The following is a 20,161-nucleotide window of genomic DNA, read 5'->3' on the forward strand; positions in this document are numbered from 1 at the left end:
ACCTCTGGCTTCCAGCATGGGGCCAGACATAGATGGATGTCCAATGAGCATTTGCCAAACCCCAAATGTAGTGCTATCCTCTCATCAAGTAATTTAAATGAAGGCTCAATCCCAGTTTGTTTAGCTGTAATGGAGGCAAAGCCATTGAATCCACTTCTTTGTTGGATAATTTAGACAGAGAAAATATATTTGTTCCATGGCCTAACCATGCTGGTCATTTCATTAAGATGTGCTACTAATCATTGCAAAGACTGGGCATGAAATACATAAATGGCTTAAATGGCTCACCTCTTCGGCTACCACTAGATTACACAAGAGTATTTTTTTGTTGTTTGATTAAGATCTACAGTAACCACTTCACTCTCTTCTAACCCATATTGTTTCCTTTCATCACACTCAGCCTCCTTTGATTTCACCAGATCTCAAGGCTGACCACTGCCATCCCCGCCACCCAATTCTCAGGCTCATTGTTTTCCAACCTCTTTGCAAGTATCCTGTCCAAGCCCCAAGTAACTCCCTTTTGTCTTATACGTTCCATGGTGTGACAGGCAGCACAGCTGAAGAGCTCCTTGAGGGCTGAGCATGGGAATGAGGAAGAAGTGGATCAATTTAATTTATCCTTACGTGGAAGCATGCCCCGGTGTCACATAAAAGATCAGAACCCTCCCAAAGAAGAAGGCCCTTCCATCGTTGAGAAGGATCCCTAGGAATTACTTCACTGCATAATTAGATTCCTTGTCAAGCTTTCAACCTCACACTCTGTCCTAGTTAGCAATCTCTTTTTCTAATGCTGTACTCTAGGCAGTTGATAGTATAGCTCAGGAAATTAGTCACATAGGAAACATCAGTGTCGCCCAGTGGTGCTGAATGGCCACCCTGGCTAGGATGCCATACCCAGTGTCCCCTTGGATTCTCTTGAGACCTTTTCAAAGCCACTCAGGGCAAATCTAAACTTCATTTTGACAGAGACAGCTGAATAAAGTAGAAACACAAAATCAGCCCATAAGAGGATAGGGAACTGGTAGGTAATTTAACGTCAATGCCTCTGATGGTAGGTTATGTAAAAAAATAAAGTTTGGCTTAGTCCTTGCAAATGAAAGAATACTGTGTTTGTGAAGAACAGATGGGTAGCTCTACAATTTTTTACCTTAACAACCTGGGCAAATTAAGGGAGTACTTCTTCTGGGGACCCCACTCTGGATATGAAAGAAAAATGATTTTGAGGTTATTCAGCTTGTACCCTAAGATATGAGGGAAACATTCTCTCCCTTTCCACAAAACTCTAAGTATCTCTTACCCTGTAAGTCACTTAAATATTATTCATGGAAATCTGGGGAACAATTACAACGCTCAAACAAGGAATATTTTAGAAAATAATGGCGATTTTTATGTCCCTACAGGTGAAAGTTAATTTAGAAACACAGCGGTGAGTTACTAAGACTTGGTAATGGTGTTAATTGTAAGCCTTTGATAAAGGATCTATTTAGGTTAATGATAAATTCAGCCCAGCAAGGGTATTTTCAGAACAGTTATTTTCAAAGAAATACACACATACACACACATATATATTTTGTCTAGTGCAGAATATAAAAACGTGCAGGAAAATGAGATGGGGAGTTTTTATGGAACCATTATGATAGCACAACACCTTATTTTAGAGAGAAAAGATATCAGTGTTTCAAGTTAGGTTTGCAGTAGGTAGCTAACAATAAAACAGCAGAAGAAAACCCCCCCCCCAAAATCCCAGTGCCTTCAAAGGGTGGGACCCTTCTAGTAGGTAGAGGGCCCTTTGTTTGCTAAGATCACAATGGGTGGTTTTAAGGACTGAATTATGTCTTTCAGATTCATTGTGGAAGCTCTAACCCCCAATATGCCTGAAAGTGATAGGGTCTTTGGGAGGTAATTAAGGTTAAATGAGCTCATAAGGGTGGGACCCTAATCTGACAGGACTGTGGCCTTATTAAAACAGAAGAGGGAGATGCCCGTCCCCCCACCACTTTCCCCTGCCCACCATGTACAGACACAGGAAGAAGGTGGCCAGAAGCCAAATCAGCCAGCATGTTAATCTTGAACTTTGAGCATCCAGAACTGTGAGAAATAAATTTCTGCTGTTTAAGCCACCCAGTCTGTGGTATCTTGTTATGGCAGCCTGAGCAGATTAAGGCAGGTATGCAAGTTTGGAGCCAGAAGCTGGAAGAGCTTGATTTCTCTGACTAAGGGGTTGAGGGTGACAGTGGAGTTGATTCCTGGAGGAAGAGAGGAGCTAGAGAAGTTGCATGCTGTGTTGAGAGGAGAAGAGAGAAGTTATATTGTCTTTGAGGGAAACACAAATATCAAATCAGGATTTATCAAACGTGGGTTATAAACCATGTAACGTAAAAAATCTCTTCAGTGTCTTATGAAATCATCATAAGATATATATATATGTATATATGTGTGTATATATGTGTGTGTGTGTATATATATATATTTATACATATATTTTTAAGAGACAGGGTCTTGCTCTGTCACCCAGGCTGGAGTGTGGTGGCCTGACCATGGCTTATTGTAACCTCAAGCTCCTAGACTCAAGCAATCTTCCTGCCTCAGCCTCCCAAATGGCTAGGAGTACAGGTGTGTGCCACCATGCCCAGCTAATTTTTAAATTTGTTATAGAATATATGTTGCCCAGGCTGGTCTCCAACTCCTGACCTCAAGCCATCTTCCCACGTCAGCCTAAGATAATTTTTAAAACAACAAGGAATTCTGCATGCGACTGGTTTTTCTCATGACAATTGATGAAGGCTTGGATCTCTGAATGCTTGGCAAGGGGCTGTGAGAGCATCAGCTAGACAGAAAAGGGGTAGCTGGCATCTGCGCCACACATGCACACTGTAGAGACAGTTAAAATGCCCCAGACACCATTCCAACTCTGTGTTGTTCTCTGGAGAAGTTTCCTAGCTTTGTCATGTATAGAGAACATTTTGAAGAAATGAGGATCAGATGATGGCTTCTAATGTCTAATCTTCCATTATCTGTGTCAATTTGAGAAATGACCAAATTTCTACGTAACAGGTTCTCCATTCAAAAAAGGGTAGTAATAGTTACTGTTGTTTTCCTCCCCAAAATATTAGAATAAATAGATAATATATGTAAGACCGCCCTTTTGAAAGGTATTACTCATTTGTTTTCTACTTTTTACTTTGAATTAATTATAGATTCACAGAAGATTGCAAAGATAGTACAGAGAGATCCCACGTACCCTTCATCCAGTTTCCCTCAATGGTTAATCTTACAAAACTATAGACAATATTGAAAGCATGGAACTGACATTAGTGCAATGTGTGTATATAGTTCTGTTTTATTTTATCACATGTAGATTATACATATGTATATGTATATTAATACGTAACCACATTGGAAACTAAGACACCCAACTATTACATCAATGCAAGGTTCTCCCAGATGCAACTCCTTTATAGTCATATACCCCCCACCCCCCGACCATTCCAAACCTCTGCCAATAATTAATGTGTTCTCCCACCTCTCTATTTGTCATTTCTAGGATGTTACATAAATGCCTTTTGAGATTGGCTTTTTCACTCAGCAAAATGCCCTTGAGGTCTATACAAGCTGTTATAGCAATCACTTGTTTCTTTTTATTGCTGAGTAGCATTTTATAGTATTGCAGGACATTTTGGTTGTTTTCAGCTTTTGGGTGTTACAAATAAAGCTGTATGGATAACCATGCATACGCTTTTGTGTGGATACAAGTTTTTATTTCTCTGGGATAAATGCCCAAGAGTACAATTACTGGGTTATATGTTAAGTGTATGTTTGGTTTTTAAAGAAACGGTCAAACCACTTTCCAGAGTGTCTATAACTATTTGTCGTTTCCACCAGCAATGCATGAGAGATGCTGTTTCTCTGCCTCCTTTCTAGCATTTAATATTGCCATGGATTTTTGAAACTAATTTTTTAATAGTATGAAATGTATTCACAATTTATTCACAATTTGTTTTCAGGGCAAACCCCAACATCGACAGCTCCTAGAGTAGGCACCTATATCTATAGTAAATAAAACCAACATTTCTGTTGTTATTTACCATAGGTACGGGTGCCTTTGTCTCTTTTGTAGGTCAAGGTCTCCAGGATTTGACGGGGATCTAGTCTGCTGGTAAGGCTCGGATTCACATGTGGTTTGGGGAAGCCCCAGGATCCAGCCAACTGTGATCTGAGAACTAGGGAAGTCTGAGCCACTCTGAAATGCTGCAGAGGAGGCACACTGGCTTGAGGGTCTCGAGATCCCTATATCTACATTATCTGAAACCAAATGGAAAGGCCACAGCAGCCCAAACTATGTCTACCTTCAAATGGGCCCAGATTCTCCTCCCGACACACATTAGTGTGTACTCAGCACTTATCTGAATGAGGGCACTGGGGTGACTTGTCCAGTGTCATGCTTGGGTAACTATGATTTACTAACAGCAGGCGGCGCCCCTAAGGATTGCATCTTGCAAAGACAGAAACTCCCCATGACTTTGGAAGAAAATCTAACAATATTAAAAGCCCCCTGATGCACTAAAACTGAAGTTGTGTAATTTGGGCCAATTTTTGTTATACTGTAAGTGTTTTCTTTGGGTCTGAGTGCTGAAATTTTGACTTTGCTGAAAGGCCATGTAAGCCATCTAAGGAAGGATTCCCTTGTCTTCTGCTGTTTTCTGAGCCTGGTTCTCCAGCCTTCCTGACCATTCCCTGAGCTATCCAACAGCCTTCCAAGAAATTCCTGTTGAGTTAGCTAGAGTTGCTTTTTGTTTCTGGCATCCAAAAATGGATGGAAAGGCCACACTTAAACATTACATTATGAAATGCAGGAACATTCAAAAAACATTTTCCAGAGTAAAAATGAAATGGTGCAGCAGAGATGGCCAGTTGCCTCCCTGTATCCACTCTACACTGATTTGTATTCTCCCTGCTGCTGGAAATAAGCAGCTACTCTACCTTTCCAAGACTTTCTCTGTCTTGAAATTCTGGTCAATGAGATTCAAGTGGATTTGTGTGGGACTTCCAGGAAGGTTCTTTCTGGGAGTACAGACATATCCTTATACATCCTTCCCACTTTGTGCTGCCTAGAACGTAACCCTACAGTTGGAATGTGCTAAGAATGGAGGAGCAGTGAGATAAAAGGAATTGGGGCCTTTGATGATGACTGCTGAGCTACTACACCAGCCCTGGACTGCCTCTATCCAGACTTCTTTCATGTGATATAAAACAAACTTTTATCTTGCTTATGCCTTTGTTAATTTGGCTTTTCCTTTTTATCTAGTAAATTCTTCTTCTTTTTTTTTTTTGAGACACACTCCCTTCCTGGTTCAAGCAATTCTGGTGCCTCAGTCTCACAAGTAGCTGGAATTATAGGCACCTGACACCATGCGCAGCTAATTTTTGTAATTTTAGTAGAGATAGGGTTTTGCCATGTTGCCCAGGCTGGCTTCAAACTCCTGAGCTCGAGTGATCCACCCACCTTGGCCTCCCAAAGTGCTGGGATTACAGGCATGAGCCACTGCACCCCCCTGTCAATTCTAATTTTTAACTAAAGTGAAGAAATGGATTCTGGAGAGAATCTGGGGTCCAGTGGTTTCCTAGGATGCAGAAGAATGCACTAGTTGATTTCCAGCTTCTACACTTGTATCTACTTCAAAATTGTGGTAGCTACTAGCTCTGTCACTACATGTTGTTACTTAATATGCTAATACATTTTGATAATACTATTTTGAAACAACTGATTTCATTTATAATCCTATTTATTTCACTTTATGTATGTAAAAACATTATTTTGGGAAGAGGTCTGTGGGCTTCACCCACTTACCAGAGGGATGTATGGTCACAAACCCCTGCTTGACAGGGTCACTTGCAGTGCTATCAGCATAGGAACATACAGTTCTTCACATGAGCACCAGAGCAGGAAACTGCCATATTTTAAAGCCCATTTCCCCATTTTAGGATCAGGTGCATAAGATAACATACCAGGTACAATGCCTGGGACACAGAAAGCTCTCAGTAAATGCCTGACTTCCCTTCCTTTTCTGGTGAGCTTGAATGGAAGAGTTCAGACTTCAATTCCACGATAATTGGCTTAAATTCACAAGAGGGGAGGTAGCTCCTCTGAGTTCACTATACAAACCTCGAAGGTCAGCGTGAGAATGTTGAAAAGTGTTTCCCAGATCGGCGCAGAACTCTCAATCCCTCAAGAAAGTAAATAGATGTCTTTGGGGTCTGTGGGGACTATCTGCACCCCAGCTGATAGATGCCTTCCCTACAGTTTAATATTACCCCTATTAAACAAAGAGGATGGGGAGAGAGACAGGAGGCTGGGCTGGGAGAGCTGGCTTGTGGTCATGTTTCAGCACATGAGAGTTTCCAAACACTTGCTTCTGGGTACGATGAACAATGAAACAGATGCATTCAAAGAAATGGCCATGCACTTAAACACATGATAATTTTTTTTTTTTTTTTAAATTTCACATCCACTTTTTAAGCCCTTAAAGACTATATCATCATTGTTTCTTTGACTGATGCGTCTTATTATTGCATGGGGAAAAGTGAACCATCACTGAAGGAAATCGGAAGCCAAGGGTTCTTTCACTGAGATGAAATAAAAGTTTGATCCTAAAATTAACAAATTAAATTAACAAATTAAGAAAAATAATACTGGTGTAAGTCGATGTACCAAATCACTTCCCTCTGTCATGTCTTACTCTGACTCTCGAGCATAAAATCATCAGGGCTGTAACACTCAGTGAAATATGGCAAAGCTGAGAGGGCAGGGCTCTGGGCCACCTGGTACCTGCCTGTCCTGGCTGGGCTGCTGAGAGGAACCCCAGTTATCATGTGAGGTCTGCCCTGACACCCTGGAGTAGTGGGCACAGGACACTTTGGCATGCCTTACAAGTTCTGTTCCTATACCTCTAATCTTTCTTATCCATCTCCACAACTTCAAATGACAGGTGAACCATTGAGAAAACATGGTTAGGACAAGGTGAGTACAATCTTTTAAATATTCCTCTTTTTAATTCTTCCTCCCTGATCCAAACTTCAGTCCCAAATAGGAAAATACGAGACTACACTTAATGAACATCTGTGCCAGGCACTGTGCAAAGGTAACCACTTTCTGTATGCTATCCTTTAATACAGCAATTGTATTTTTTTAAAATTTTACTTTGAGTTCTGGGATACGTGTGCACAATGTACAGGTTTGTTACATAGGTATACATGTGCCATGGTGATTTGCTGCACCCATCACCCCGTCATCTAGGTTTAAGGCCACACATGTGTTAGGTATTTATCCTAATGCTCTCCCTCCCTTTGCCTACCCCAACCAACAGGACCTGCTGCGTGATGTTCCCCTCCCTGTGTCCATGTGTTCTCATTGTTCGGTTCCCACTTATGAGTGAGAACACGCAGTATTTGGTTTTCTATTCCTGTGTTAGTTTGCTGAGAATGATGGTTTCCAGTTTCATCCATGTCCCTGCAAATGACATGAACTCATTATTTTTTTATGGCTGCAGAGTATTTCATGTTGTATATATGTCACATTTTCTTTATCCAGTCTATCATTGATGGGCATTTGGGTTGGTTCCAAGTCTTTGCTATTGTGAATAGTGTTGCAATAAACATACATGTGCATGTGTCTTTACGGTAGAATGATTTATAATCCTTTGGGTATATACCCAGTAATGGGATTGTGCAGCAATTATATTAGGTTATACTATTATTGTGCCTATTTTACAGATGAGGAAACAGAGGACCAGAGAGCCTAGGTAACTGTCCTAAAGATGACAAAGCTAGAGAGGGCAGAGGTGGCTTGGAAGCAGGGCCTTCCCTCTCAGCCAATGCTGTTAACGACTGCACTGACTGCCTGTCTCCAGGATCTCTGACATCTTGCTGCTGCGATAGAGCTTGGCTCCGGTGCTGCCCATATAACCCGCAGAATCAGCTGGTAGTTGATGCTGGCAGGTTAGAGTTGTCAGACTCTCATTATTTCTATCTGGGAATGATAGCACCATGGCCTTGAAAATGGGTGTTTATATAGTACATGCCCCTTGAATATTAAATTACTCAACAGACAAATGGAGGATTCTGATTTATTGGGTACAAAATCATCAAGATTTTACAGTATTGTTTTAATACCTTGGTTCTCTCTCCTTGTCTTAGCTTCTATCCTTTTTTTTTCTTTCCTCTGACTTCTCTAATCTCAAACTTTAGGCATGGTTTATGCTTTTTAGTTCCTTCTCCCTCTTCTTTTCATGTAGCTCACATTTGGGCTGCTCTGATAATCTGGGTATCTCAGGTAGGATGACCTGATAGCAATAATAGCTGCCATTTTTGAGCATCAAATACGCACTGGGTGTTCTAACAAGATTATTTTGCTTAATCCTTACCACAATGCTGACTAGGAGAGTGGGCTGGATCAGACTGAAAAGCTTTGACAGGGCTCACAGAAGTAGCAGGTCTGAGACTCAAAATTCCTCTCACTTTATACCTCTTTCCCTTGGCCACAGTGCATTTCTTCTTGTGGACAAGGAAGCTGACTTTCTTCTTCTTTCTTGTCAAGTATCTGTCTGGTTGAGGAATCAGGAATCCTTCCCTGCTTCCTTCTTTAATTAGACAGCTATTGCCTCTCCTGCCAGCCAAAGGAAGTAGGGACGTTCTGGTAATTTGGACAACCTTGGGAATATATGTATTTTTAAGCCTGGACATCTCATCATGGCTGGAGAGGTAGGGTGGGGTAAGTCTGGAGTTTTTGGGAGCCCCTAGTTTGGCACTACAACATCTGCAGTGAAGGGCTGGCCAGATAGAGGCCATGGGCTATTCTAGGGGCTAGATAAGGCCCAGTGCACTGCGGGCTTTCAGAGCTGTGGCCTTTCGTGCTAAAATGAGAACTTTCCCATTTAGCTAATTGAACGTCTTTGCTATACACTGTAATGCACACAGCAGGGGAGAACACCTCATCTGATGCACACATGAATTTAAAAGGAAAAATGATGACAGAGGGTTTAATGGAGCGGACAGTGCCGCAGTCCAGCAGCAACTCCAAAGCCTGGGCTAATGAAAGCTCTCAGCCAACAGTGGAAAGTGCCTGTGATTCAGCTCTCTGTTCCCATTTCCCCTGAGGCACTGGGGCTTCCATTAAATGCTGATGTGCCCTGATTATTACAGAGTGTGGAGAGAGAAAGGAAGGGCAGGAAGGCTGAAAGAGAACCTTTCCACCTGACCTATCTGTTCTTGAAGGTACTGCTTATTTATTTCGGAACCAGTAGCCAATTCCCACTATGGGTCAGAAGGCCTAGGCTTGAGAATGGGTGTTGCGTCAAGAAGAGCCAAATTTTCTCGAACTCTTGGCTTTAGGCAATTCTCCTGCCTCGGTCTCCCAAAGCACTGGGGTTACAGTTGTGAGGCACTGCACCCAGCCACGCCAATTCTAAATACCTATTTTCAGCTGTTACAGGCACCTGATTTTTGAGGCAAGGATATTTCCTTCTGGGTTTGTTGCTCTTCCTCCTCCCTTGCTCTAGTAGACTGCTCTTTGCCATGGGGGAGACACAGACAGCCCAGAAGTTCCTGAATGGAGTGGTGGCAGGGAAGGTGCTGGTATGACCACAGCAAAGCGCTCTGCCTCCTAAGGTCTTGTCAGCACTGGGTAAGGTCCATTCATGTTGGGAACCTTCAGATGTTAGCAACCATCTGTCTCCGGGGAAAATTTCAACTCTGACAGCAGTGATATGAAGAGAAAGCACCATCACTATTCCACACTGGTACAAAAGCCAGGTCTCAGCAGGCCCGGTGGACTCCACTGTCCACTGAAAACCCCTGGCCATAGCCCATGTCTTAACTCACTAGCCCTTAGAGCAATCCAATCCCCTATTCTAGTGTCTAACTTCACAAGACTCCTTCCAGATTTCCTTCCAGAATCCTTAGTGACCCACTCAAGGTCTACTTTGCATCAGAGGCTTATAAGCAGCCAGAATTCCAGTCTCACAGCATCAGGCTCAGGCTTTGTGCACTGACTGCTCTGCCCTAATTACTAAACGGCAACACCCGGAAACAATGAACACCTCTGTCCACAAGCCTGTGTGTTATTTATCATTTGAAATACACTTGCCGTGTGGATGCCAATTATCCATTCCTTCTCTCCAGAGCAAAGCCTGTTACCAATATGAGAAGGCTGAGGTCCTGGCTCTGAGTCACTTTATTACACTCCTGTGTTCCTTCCCTGCAGGGTGCAAATTCAATGCACAGGGAGTGGTGGGCACTCAAAGGCCTCCTCAGTGAAAGAGGACAGAGCAGCAGGGGTGGACCCGCTCTTGTTTCTGTGGACTATGGCATCATTTATACAATGCAGATTTCAGAGGAGAGATATAAGCCTTTAGTTTTTTCAGAGGCTGCAGGGAAAGTGGATAGACTTTTAGCCCCTTGTCTATTTTAGGCAAAGTTAAAAGATGTATCATTGAAAAGAAGAGATATCTAGATGTCAAAGTTACTCTTTAAGTGTGATTCTAAAACAGATGGACAGGTTTTTGTGTGGATGAAACCAACAATATGGAAACTCAAACACTGAACAAGTCAGGCTCACTGTTCTCCTTATTCTCATTCGCATTGCCCCACTCCCACCCAGTACATACCATCAAGTTCTAGGGGCCCAGCAGAAAAACAGACTTCTGAGGTCACCCATTGAGCCTTCCATGGAAAGGAAGCCGAAGAATCTCAAACCTGGCTGCACATTAGAACCACCCAGAAGCTTTAAAAACTATTGATGTACCTTAACATAATCAAGGCTATCCATGACGAGCTCCCAGCTAACATACTCAATGGTGAAAAGCTAAAAGCTTTCCCTCTAAGACCAGGAAGACTCTTGTCCTTTCTATTCAGGATAGTACTGAAAGTCCTAGCCAGAGCAATTAGGCAAGAAAAGAAATAAAGGGAATCAAAATCAGAAAGAAAGAAGTAAAATAAGAGCATGTCTCTGCAGATGACATGATCTTATATATAGAAAATTCTAAAGACGCCACCAAGAAACTGTCAGAATACATGAGTTCAGCAATGTGACAGCATACAAAATCAAGAGACAAAAATTAGTTGTGTTTCTATACACTAATAATGAAGCATTTGAAAAAGAAATTATTAAAACAATCCTACTTACAATAGCATCAAAAAGAATAAAATAGGAATAAATTTAACAAAGAAAGTAAAATATCAGTATGTTGAAAACAATAAAACTCTGATGAAAGAAATTGAAGATGGCAAATAAATGGCAAGATATATTGTATTTATGGATTGAAAGAATTATACTGTCAAAATGTCAGTGCTACGCAAATAGATCTACAGAGTCAATGTAATCCCTATCAAAGTTCCAATGTCATTTTTCACAGAAATAGAAGAAACAATCCTAAAATCTGTATGGAACCACAAAAGACCCTGAATAGCTAAAGCAATCTTGAGCAAGAAGAACAAAGCTAGAGACTTCCTGATTTCAAATTATATTACAAAGTTATAGTAATTGAAATAGTATAGTATTGGCATAAACACAGATACATAAACCAATGGAACAGAATAGCCCAGAAATAAACCCATGCTTATACAGTCAACTGATCTTTGACAAAGGCAGCAAGAGTACCCCATAAGGAAAGGATAGTCTCTTCAACAAATGGTGCTGGGACAGCTGGATATCCATATGCAAAAGAATGAAATTGGAACCTCCTTTTGCACCAGAGATAAAAATCAACTTAAAATGGATTAAAGGCTTAAATGCAACTTCAGAACTATAAAACTGTAAAAACAGTAAAGCTTTAAAACTGTTCGTGTATACATATGTACATACACACACACACACATATATGCACATATGGGAATATTGTTCAGCCTTTAAAAACAAGGAAATCCTTCCCTTTGCAACAACATGAATGAACCTGGAAGGCATTATGTTAAGTGAAATAGGCCAGACATGAAAAGACAAATATCACACAATCTCAACGATATGTGAAATCTGAAAAGTTGAACTCATAGAAACAGAGAGTAGTTAAGAGTGATTACCAGGAGCTGAGGGATGGGGGGAGATGTCGGTCAAAGGGCACAAATTTTCGGTTACAAGATGATAAGTTCTGGAGATCTAATATTCAGCATGGTAACTACAGTTAATAATATTGTACTGTATTGTATACTTGAAACTTGCTGAGAGTAAGTGTTCTCATCATATACACACGAAAGATGTTAATTAGTTCGATTGTGGTAATCATTTCACAATGTACACATATATCAAACCTTCAAATTCTACACATTAAATGTATATAATTTTTATTTGTCAAGCATACCTCAATAAAGCTGAAAAAAATAAGAATAAAAACTCTCAATGCTGCGTCTCTTGTCCAGAGAATCTGATTTGATTGATGTGGGGTCAAATTCAAGCATGAGTGTTTTTAGGGTATGGGGGAGGTGGTAAACATACTCAAAAGTGTTTGTGAAAAAGTGTAATATTCATATAATAACATGCACACATCTTAAGCACCCACTTTAATGAATTTTACAATTCAAAACTTCATTTAAAAACTCCACTCAGCTCAAGATACAGAATGTCATTAGCACTCCAGAAGCCTCAGCACAGGATTTTTAAAATTAAACTTTAAAACAAAAATTAAAACTCTTCAAATTGCAAGAGTATAACAATGACCTTGGCAAAGTTATTTTTAAAGTTTTTCCTTGTTAATTTTAACTTGTGGACAGAATTGAATGAAATATATGTTTTCTCGCCACACTTTTGGCCATGGAAATCCTTTAGAAAAGCAATGGCATAAGGTTTTCATATTTACATTACTCATTTCCTAACCAGGTCATTATTTCTCAAGGTGTTGTCAACATAAAAGTTGATGTCAGCCTCCGACATTTAATTTTGTTGTGTTGCCATTGTTTTTGCAACTTTTCATGTATTGTTTATGATTCCCAACTTTCTCTCATTCCAGTTATATATGAATTAATTAGCCCTTGTAGCTATAAACAAGAAGTATCTGAAGTGTACTTTGGAAAAAGCAAGGTGGAGATCACGCTTATTCTTTGTGGGTCGGCACTGACTGACCGGTGGCGAGGCAGGAGAGAAAATCTGGAACCATCCAGAGTTCAAGGACAGGGATGTGTGAAAGGCAGAGTCGGAGGAATTGAATCCCTAGTGAGAAAGAAAACTAAAAATAAAAACAGTCATGCCCGGGCTTGGTGGACACATGTAGGCTGCAGAAGCCAGTGTGAGTTATGAGTTTAAGAAGGCCAGCAGGTGAAATTCTGAGTGATATGATGGGAAGGGAGGACCAGGAAAGAGATAGCCATTAACCAGGGAGACAAGGAGCTCCAGAGAGAAAGCTCAGCCATAGCCAAGGAGCAATGCTTTCATCAGAGGTTGAAAAGAGAACAAGTCTGGCCTGAAGGCTGGCTAAGAAGGAATCCAAAAAAAGAAGAGAGAGAGAGAGAGAGAAAGAAGCACTTTAGCTGCTGTATAAATTTGCCACATTGAGCCCTCCGTGAGTAGCTGGCAGAGATGATAAGGGGGGCAGCACTTCTGGCTACCTACCTGGAGCTGCCCTTATTTGAATATGCACAAAGGGTATGAATGGATAGACTAGCAGTGGCTATGGAGCAATGATGGGTAAAGCTGGACTCTGCATTTCCTATTCACCTTCTTAAACATAGTTCCTCTAAAACAATTCCTGAGTGGCTTTTCCACTTGAACCAGCAAGCTGAGTGGGGCATGAGTTAGACGCTGTTCTACCGAGGAAGGTTCTGAGGGTGGCAGAGGTCCTGAGATCTCAAATTAAAAAGAAAAATCTTGAATTCCTCGAATGGTGGCAGAAGACAAGCCTCATGGTGGATATGGGGACCTGCCTGTATGAGGGCATCTCTGGCCCACAAGTGACCAAAGAGTTTAAAAATGAAAAACCCACCACTTGAGCTTGGTACCCTGAACTCAACATGAATAACCAATTCCTTATATCTTCCTTTTGTTGTTGTTAAATATGATTTCAGTTTTCATGTAACTTTTCAGGTTCATCAAACGAAAGAGTGTGACATGATTTTGTAACTCAGCATGTTAAAACTCAGTTAAAAAACAAATTAAATACATCTAAATACTAAAGTCTATGTCTGGTTTTAGCAATGAGTCAGCTTCGCCAAGGCTGTTCTCTAACAGAACTGTGTTTTATAATGAAATATTACCCTGTTCTAAAACAAAAGCAGAGAAATAAAAAAAGAACAAAGAATGAGTTTTTGAAATCTAATTTTTTAGATTAGAGCAGACAGTGAGTTTCTGAAGTCATGTGGTTTTAATTTATACAGTATTCCTATTTTGCAAACTTTAGCCTGTTTGGGCACATGTGCACGTGTGTGTGCATGTACACACACACACACACACACACACACATACACACACACACACACATAACCAGAACACTTCTCTCCCCTTTCCTAATATATTGAATTTGATTTCTGGATTCAGTTGACCTTTCCATTCATTTCACTGCTTGTAGATGAAGCAACTTGCAGCTTTTGGCTTCTGAGGGGGAGTATTGCTCAGAAACATGCAACCTGTACAGGTTTCTGAGGCGGCAGGAACAGTAAGAGCTTAGGAGAAACGAAGGAGGGGATATGGGAGTGTGGACAAGTAGAGTCACCTCTAAAGTTCTGCAGTTCAACAGATGATACAACAGGAGTTTTCCTGCTCCCATCCCAGTTCTGAGTTGCCAGAAGAGGTGAGGCTGATATGGAGCTGATCTTTGGACTGAGCCCACAGGAGTTGATTAAAGGCACTCCTGTGTGTCTGATATGTATGGCAGTTCCAAGAACAACTATAAGTCATGTTGTCTTATATGCTGCTGATGATCTGTGTATCCTCCCACCTCCACTTAGGGTAGGAGAGGCAGAGGGAAGAGGAATCCCCAGCATTGACAGTACAGAGGAAACAAATGAAAGAGATTACTTTAAAAACAGTAAACCGCAGTAGTACACTATGATGCTGTAATTATAATAAGAAACATAAGTGTTGGTCATCATCCATGGTTCGTGACACAGAGCTCCTAATTCCTGGGAATTTCCTGGGTAATAGGAGCATCTTTTGTTCTAATGAGACAACTGTTGGTGGGCTCCTGAGTGGGGCTGGTCACCAGAAAGACCAAGCCATGATCATAAGCTTGTAGCGTTTAGCTCCACCCCCATCCTCCAGGAAGGGGAGAGGGGCTGGGGATTGAGTTAAAAATCAATCATACCTAATCATTCATGCCTATAGAAACCTCTATAAAAATCCCTGAACTATGGAGTTTGGAGATCTTTTGGGTTGTTGAACACGTGGAGGCAATGGGAGGGTGGTGAGGTGGAGAAGTCATGGAAGCCCCTCACCTCTTCCCATATACCTTGCCCTGTGTTTCTCTTCACCTGGCTGTTCATCTACATCCTTTGCCATATCCTTTGCCATAAACTGGTGAATGAGAGTTGTTTCCCTGAGTTCTGTAAGCCATTCTAGCAAATGATCAAACCTGAGGGTGGGGGGTATAGGGACCTCCCATTTATAGCTATTCAGTCAGAAGTTCCAGAGGCCTGGACTTACAACTGGCCTCTGAAATAGGGGGCAGTCCTGTGGGACTGAGCCCTTAATCTGTGCCATTTGACTCTAACCCCAAGTAACATAGTGTCAGAATTGAGTTAAATTGTAGCACACCCAGCTATTGGAGAATTGGTCAGTGGGAGAAAATACCCTACACATTTTGGTCACCAGAAATGTTGTGAAAGCATAGTAGAGGGAAACATTTTCCCCCCATTATGTTAATATAACCAGAAGGGCATTTGACACAGTCTTACTTTATACAGACCTCTACACAGTAGGGAAAAACTCCTGGGTACTATGAAAGGGAGAAACATGAGTATGAGTAGTTTTTCTCAAAGTAGTCCTTAGAAGAGAGGAAGAAGATGGGAATGGAGCCTGAAGCAAAATGAAGTGACTGCCCAGCTGGTGCAAGGCCAGCCTCTTACCGTAGTGCGGGATGATGGCCCAGGCCATGGCAGAGGCGTAGATGCCACCGATCATCCAGAACATGCAGAGCCAGCTCAGGTGTTCACCCCGCTTTTCCCGGGCCAGCACTTCAGCAAAGTACGAGAACACAGTGGGTATGGCTCCTCCAATCCTGCCAAGACGTACAGAGAATACATGAAATCAGGGTGTGGACAGCTAATGTGAAATGCAAAGGGCAGAGACAAAGCAAACTCTAACAACACATGCTTTCTCCCTATCCCAGCATATCAACAAACATATTTTCTATTATTTTACAATATAAAAATTATAGTCTCTATATTTAATAAAGGTTTATTATCCCTCCAAAAACTTGAACCTGCAATTAAGCTATGTTACCAAGAGGTGGCAGTGGTGTTTGTCTCAGGTGATTTATAGGGCTTAACATGAGATTCTGCTGGCTTTTCAGCTTATGGTTGAATGTTTTACGTGATATTTATAAAAACTTACATTGATTTCCTGTAATCTAGTGAAAATTTTAATTAACTTGTTTTTAAAAAGAGTTGCTGTGCCATGTCCCACTCATGATGTGGGGACTTTGGAAACAGCTTCAAACACCTCTAGGGTACTATCTGCAATCTGTATTTACTTACTGCTATCCACAGCAGCACTAAATTAGGTTAATGGGTTGACAAACACAGGACGAATGGGGTCATTTCCAAGATTAGCTCTAGTCCCAATCCAGTAGATAGTACTGCTAAATAAGTAAACATGAAAGGGACACTTGTAGAAAAAAATAAGGAGCTGGTAGTTTAGATATCAATAGAATGGAATATAATGCTTCCTTTCAGTAGAAGCTAGTTATAAGAGCTGCTGACTGAGCTCTGGGGAGATGACAGAAACAGTGACCTCTACCCAGGGTAAGGGTGCTCAAATGAGGGTTTATGGAATCAAAATAGTGTTCATTTTTAGGAGAAGGGCCAAGATTTCATCACAATTTCAAATAGGTGTTAGCCCTAAAACTTTAGGAACCACTGCCTCAAAAAGCAAGGTAGTACAGAAAAATATTACTATCACTCCAAGCAATATGTGAATTTTAAAGCATTTGTTTAAAAAGACACACAACATAAGTACATGGTTGAGATGACACAAAATCTAATACAGTTAGGAAGTATGCATTGATTCATTTTTGTTCAGATTTCTGTAAGGTAAATTGCTATTGACATTTCATGCAAATTTGATGTCAAGGAGTAAAGCATGTTTATTTATTTAGCAATAACTGATTTTCTTAGAGCCTTTGATATGATAAAGAAGTATTGGCAGTGTCCTTAACAAATACAATTTAGGGAAAGGTCATTTTGGCAGCAAACTAGTGTACCAAATAAACCATAGGATTTACAATGTCATCCTGCATCAACTGGTAGGTGAAAATACAACACCATTTCATGTATTTGCCTCTGTTTAAAGTGATGCCATAGTTACCCATCAGTGGACATGGGAAGACCACTTAGGCTGGTGCTTTCCAATCTATGGGTTGCAAAATTTACTTTAGTAGCTATAAACAGTAAACAGCATTTAAAAAAATGAGATAGTGATAAAATATTTAAGTGCAACCTAAGTAATAAGGATAAGCATAAGTATCATTTTCTGAAATTTATGTTATAAACATATTTGTAATATATAATGTACCTATATAAAATATATAATGGGTCGCAGTGTGTTTCTTAGTGGGAGTTCCTGTTCAAAGAGTTTAAAATTCACAGACTTTAGGCATCTATATCAGTTTCTCTGGGCTATAACAGCAGTGGTTCTACCTAAAATTTCTAGAGGTGTGACTCAACCTGTCTTCAGATTTAGCACCATCACACACAGACACAGCCAACCAAGTCCAAGTCCATAACCAAACCCTCAAACAAGAAACAAATGCATGTGGTGGATTGTTTCAGCTCAGAGCTTTCTCTATACTGCACCATATTAGACTCATACACTTCTCTTGTCTGGGATTCTTGAGGCGCTCATACAATATATAGCTAGTTGAATTTTATTTTATTTTATTTTAATTTTTTGATGGAATGCAGATAGTAAAATTGAAAGACATCGTTTAATTAATCTTCTGTGCCATGAGACTCCACCAGGCTGTCTACAAAGACCACTGGGAGCCTGAAGATCACTTGAGCCCAAGAGTTTGAGGCTGTAGTGAGCCTTAAAGGGCCACTGCATTCCAGCCTGGGTGACAGAGTAAGACCCTTTCAAGAAGTAAGCTGCATGCTTGCTTGCTATCTGTGATCATTAAATGCCCTGAAAACAAATACCACATATCAATCATGACAAAAAACAAATGTGTGATGCTTATTGGTACAGTAAGCTAGTTGAATTTTAAAACTCAACAATATTTTGAACAGATTTTAAGTGGTTTCATTATAACACACAATTCTAGTGTGAAATAAAATGTCTGTGTCACAAATAATTTTATGATACTCCTGTTTTTCATCTGATGTGAAGAATCCGTTTCTCTGCACCATAAAATCCCAGCTCCCTACTCTATGGTTTCACTTCTCAAGGCATAAAAATAATCCTAGTTTTTACTGACTTTTCACATCCTCATTAATGTTTCATCAGGACTCTGGACATCCTGTTAATAACTATAACTTAAATTCCGTGAAGGCACAATTGTATGTCAGGATATGCCAGCACCCTCTGGACCAAGATAAACGTACTTTGGTGTGGCTATCATTTCTTTCTTTCCTTTTTTTTTTTTTTTTTTTTTTTTTTTTTTGCAGTGTGGCTATAATTTCAAGTGGAAGACTATAGATTTGCCTATTAGTTTTAAACAAATCATTGTCACATAAGAATATACCAACTTGTAGGGGCTTCTAGGCAATCCAGCTGGTTTTTATTCAATGACTCTTTTTCACATGGTTATTTTTTCTGGATGTCTCTCAATATTTGTAAAGCAGGCTGCAAGGAACTGCTAAGGAATACTAAGGGATAAGTGAGACTGAAGAATTAGAGGAGGCTTCTATTTAAATTCTTTGCAAAGTTATTTAGATTCAGCAATATATAAAACAATCCAAGCATTCATATTTCTTATTGTGGGCTGATCATCTACTTTGGGGAAAAAATTACTCCTTGTACTACTGTGATGTCCTTTAAGCAGAGAAAAAACTATTACTATTACTAGTGTTTCACACCCCATATACCCCTTGAAGGTGGGGACTATATCATATTCATTCTTGAGTCCCCATTAACTGGCCCAGGGGACATGTGCTAAGTGTTCACGCAAAATAACTGAATTTCCCAGACTCTTCAATGTTGTAGTTGACATACCAAGTCTCCTGGAGTAATCTGTTCTGACGATTTAAGTATCTCCAGTGAATAGAAAGATACACCTCACTTTGTGAACCAATATGACCATAATAGAAGTTGAGGGTTCTGGACTGAAAGTTTTGACAGCAATGGAGCCCACAAAGAGTTCCCAAGTTGCTCTATGCCTTAGTTGCTGTGGTCACCTCTTGACCAAATGATCTGATGGTCCTTGTCATGGAGAGAGCTCCCTTAGAACTGCTCAGAGGACACTGGGCAATCCCACTGGGCATTCCAGGAGCTTCTGTAACACCTGTGAGCATTTCAGAAAAAGGTTGCAGATGCTATAACGATCATCAGAAAAATATTTAGGGAAGAGATAAAGCAAGAGCTTTCAGGTCTTACAACATAATTTGATTCCTCTGATAAATTTTGAAGATGAGAAAAATCTGCCACTCCCCAGCCCCCAAATCTTATAAATTAAAAAGAAGTTTCCCATTATGATTCTACCTCAATATTGCATGTGAGGGGTTAAAAATTTCCTTATTTGTTGTTTTTTGTTTGTTTATTACACTGAGATACAATTTCTGAAAATATATGAAGAAATAAAAAAATTAAATGAAAGTCCTTAAATTCTCACGTATCAGTAGGTCTTAAATAGAGTTGACTTTGCCCCCTCTTTGCTCTTTGCAGATGTCTGGCAACTTCTGGAGACCTTTAAGTTGTCATACCTTGGGGGGTGCTGCTGGCATCTAGAGGGTAGAGGCCAGGGATGCTGCTAAACACCCTACAACTCACAGAACAGCTCCTTACAAAAAAGAACGATCCAGTCCAAAATATTAA

At 40.5% G+C, this 20,161-nt stretch overlaps 1 protein-coding gene across 2 annotated transcripts in view; it reads right to left on the reverse strand.

The window, feature by feature from the left end:
* SV2C (synaptic vesicle glycoprotein 2C) overlaps positions 1 to 20,161 on the reverse strand; it is a 269,947-nt gene that overhangs the window by 129,243 nt on the left and 120,543 nt on the right. For both annotated transcript variants that reach the window (XM_050795667.1, XM_050795666.1), the window contains exon 4: positions 16,039 to 16,190. In XM_050795667.1, coding sequence (XP_050651624.1) covers positions 16,039 to 16,190 — 152 coding nt within the window. The remainder of the gene's footprint in view (positions 1 to 16,038; positions 16,191 to 20,161) is intronic.

The sequence above is a fragment of the Macaca thibetana genome, chromosome 6 (assembly GCF_024542745.1).
Source record: "Macaca thibetana thibetana isolate TM-01 chromosome 6, ASM2454274v1, whole genome shotgun sequence".
Taxonomy (NCBI): domain Eukaryota; kingdom Metazoa; phylum Chordata; class Mammalia; order Primates; family Cercopithecidae; genus Macaca; species Macaca thibetana.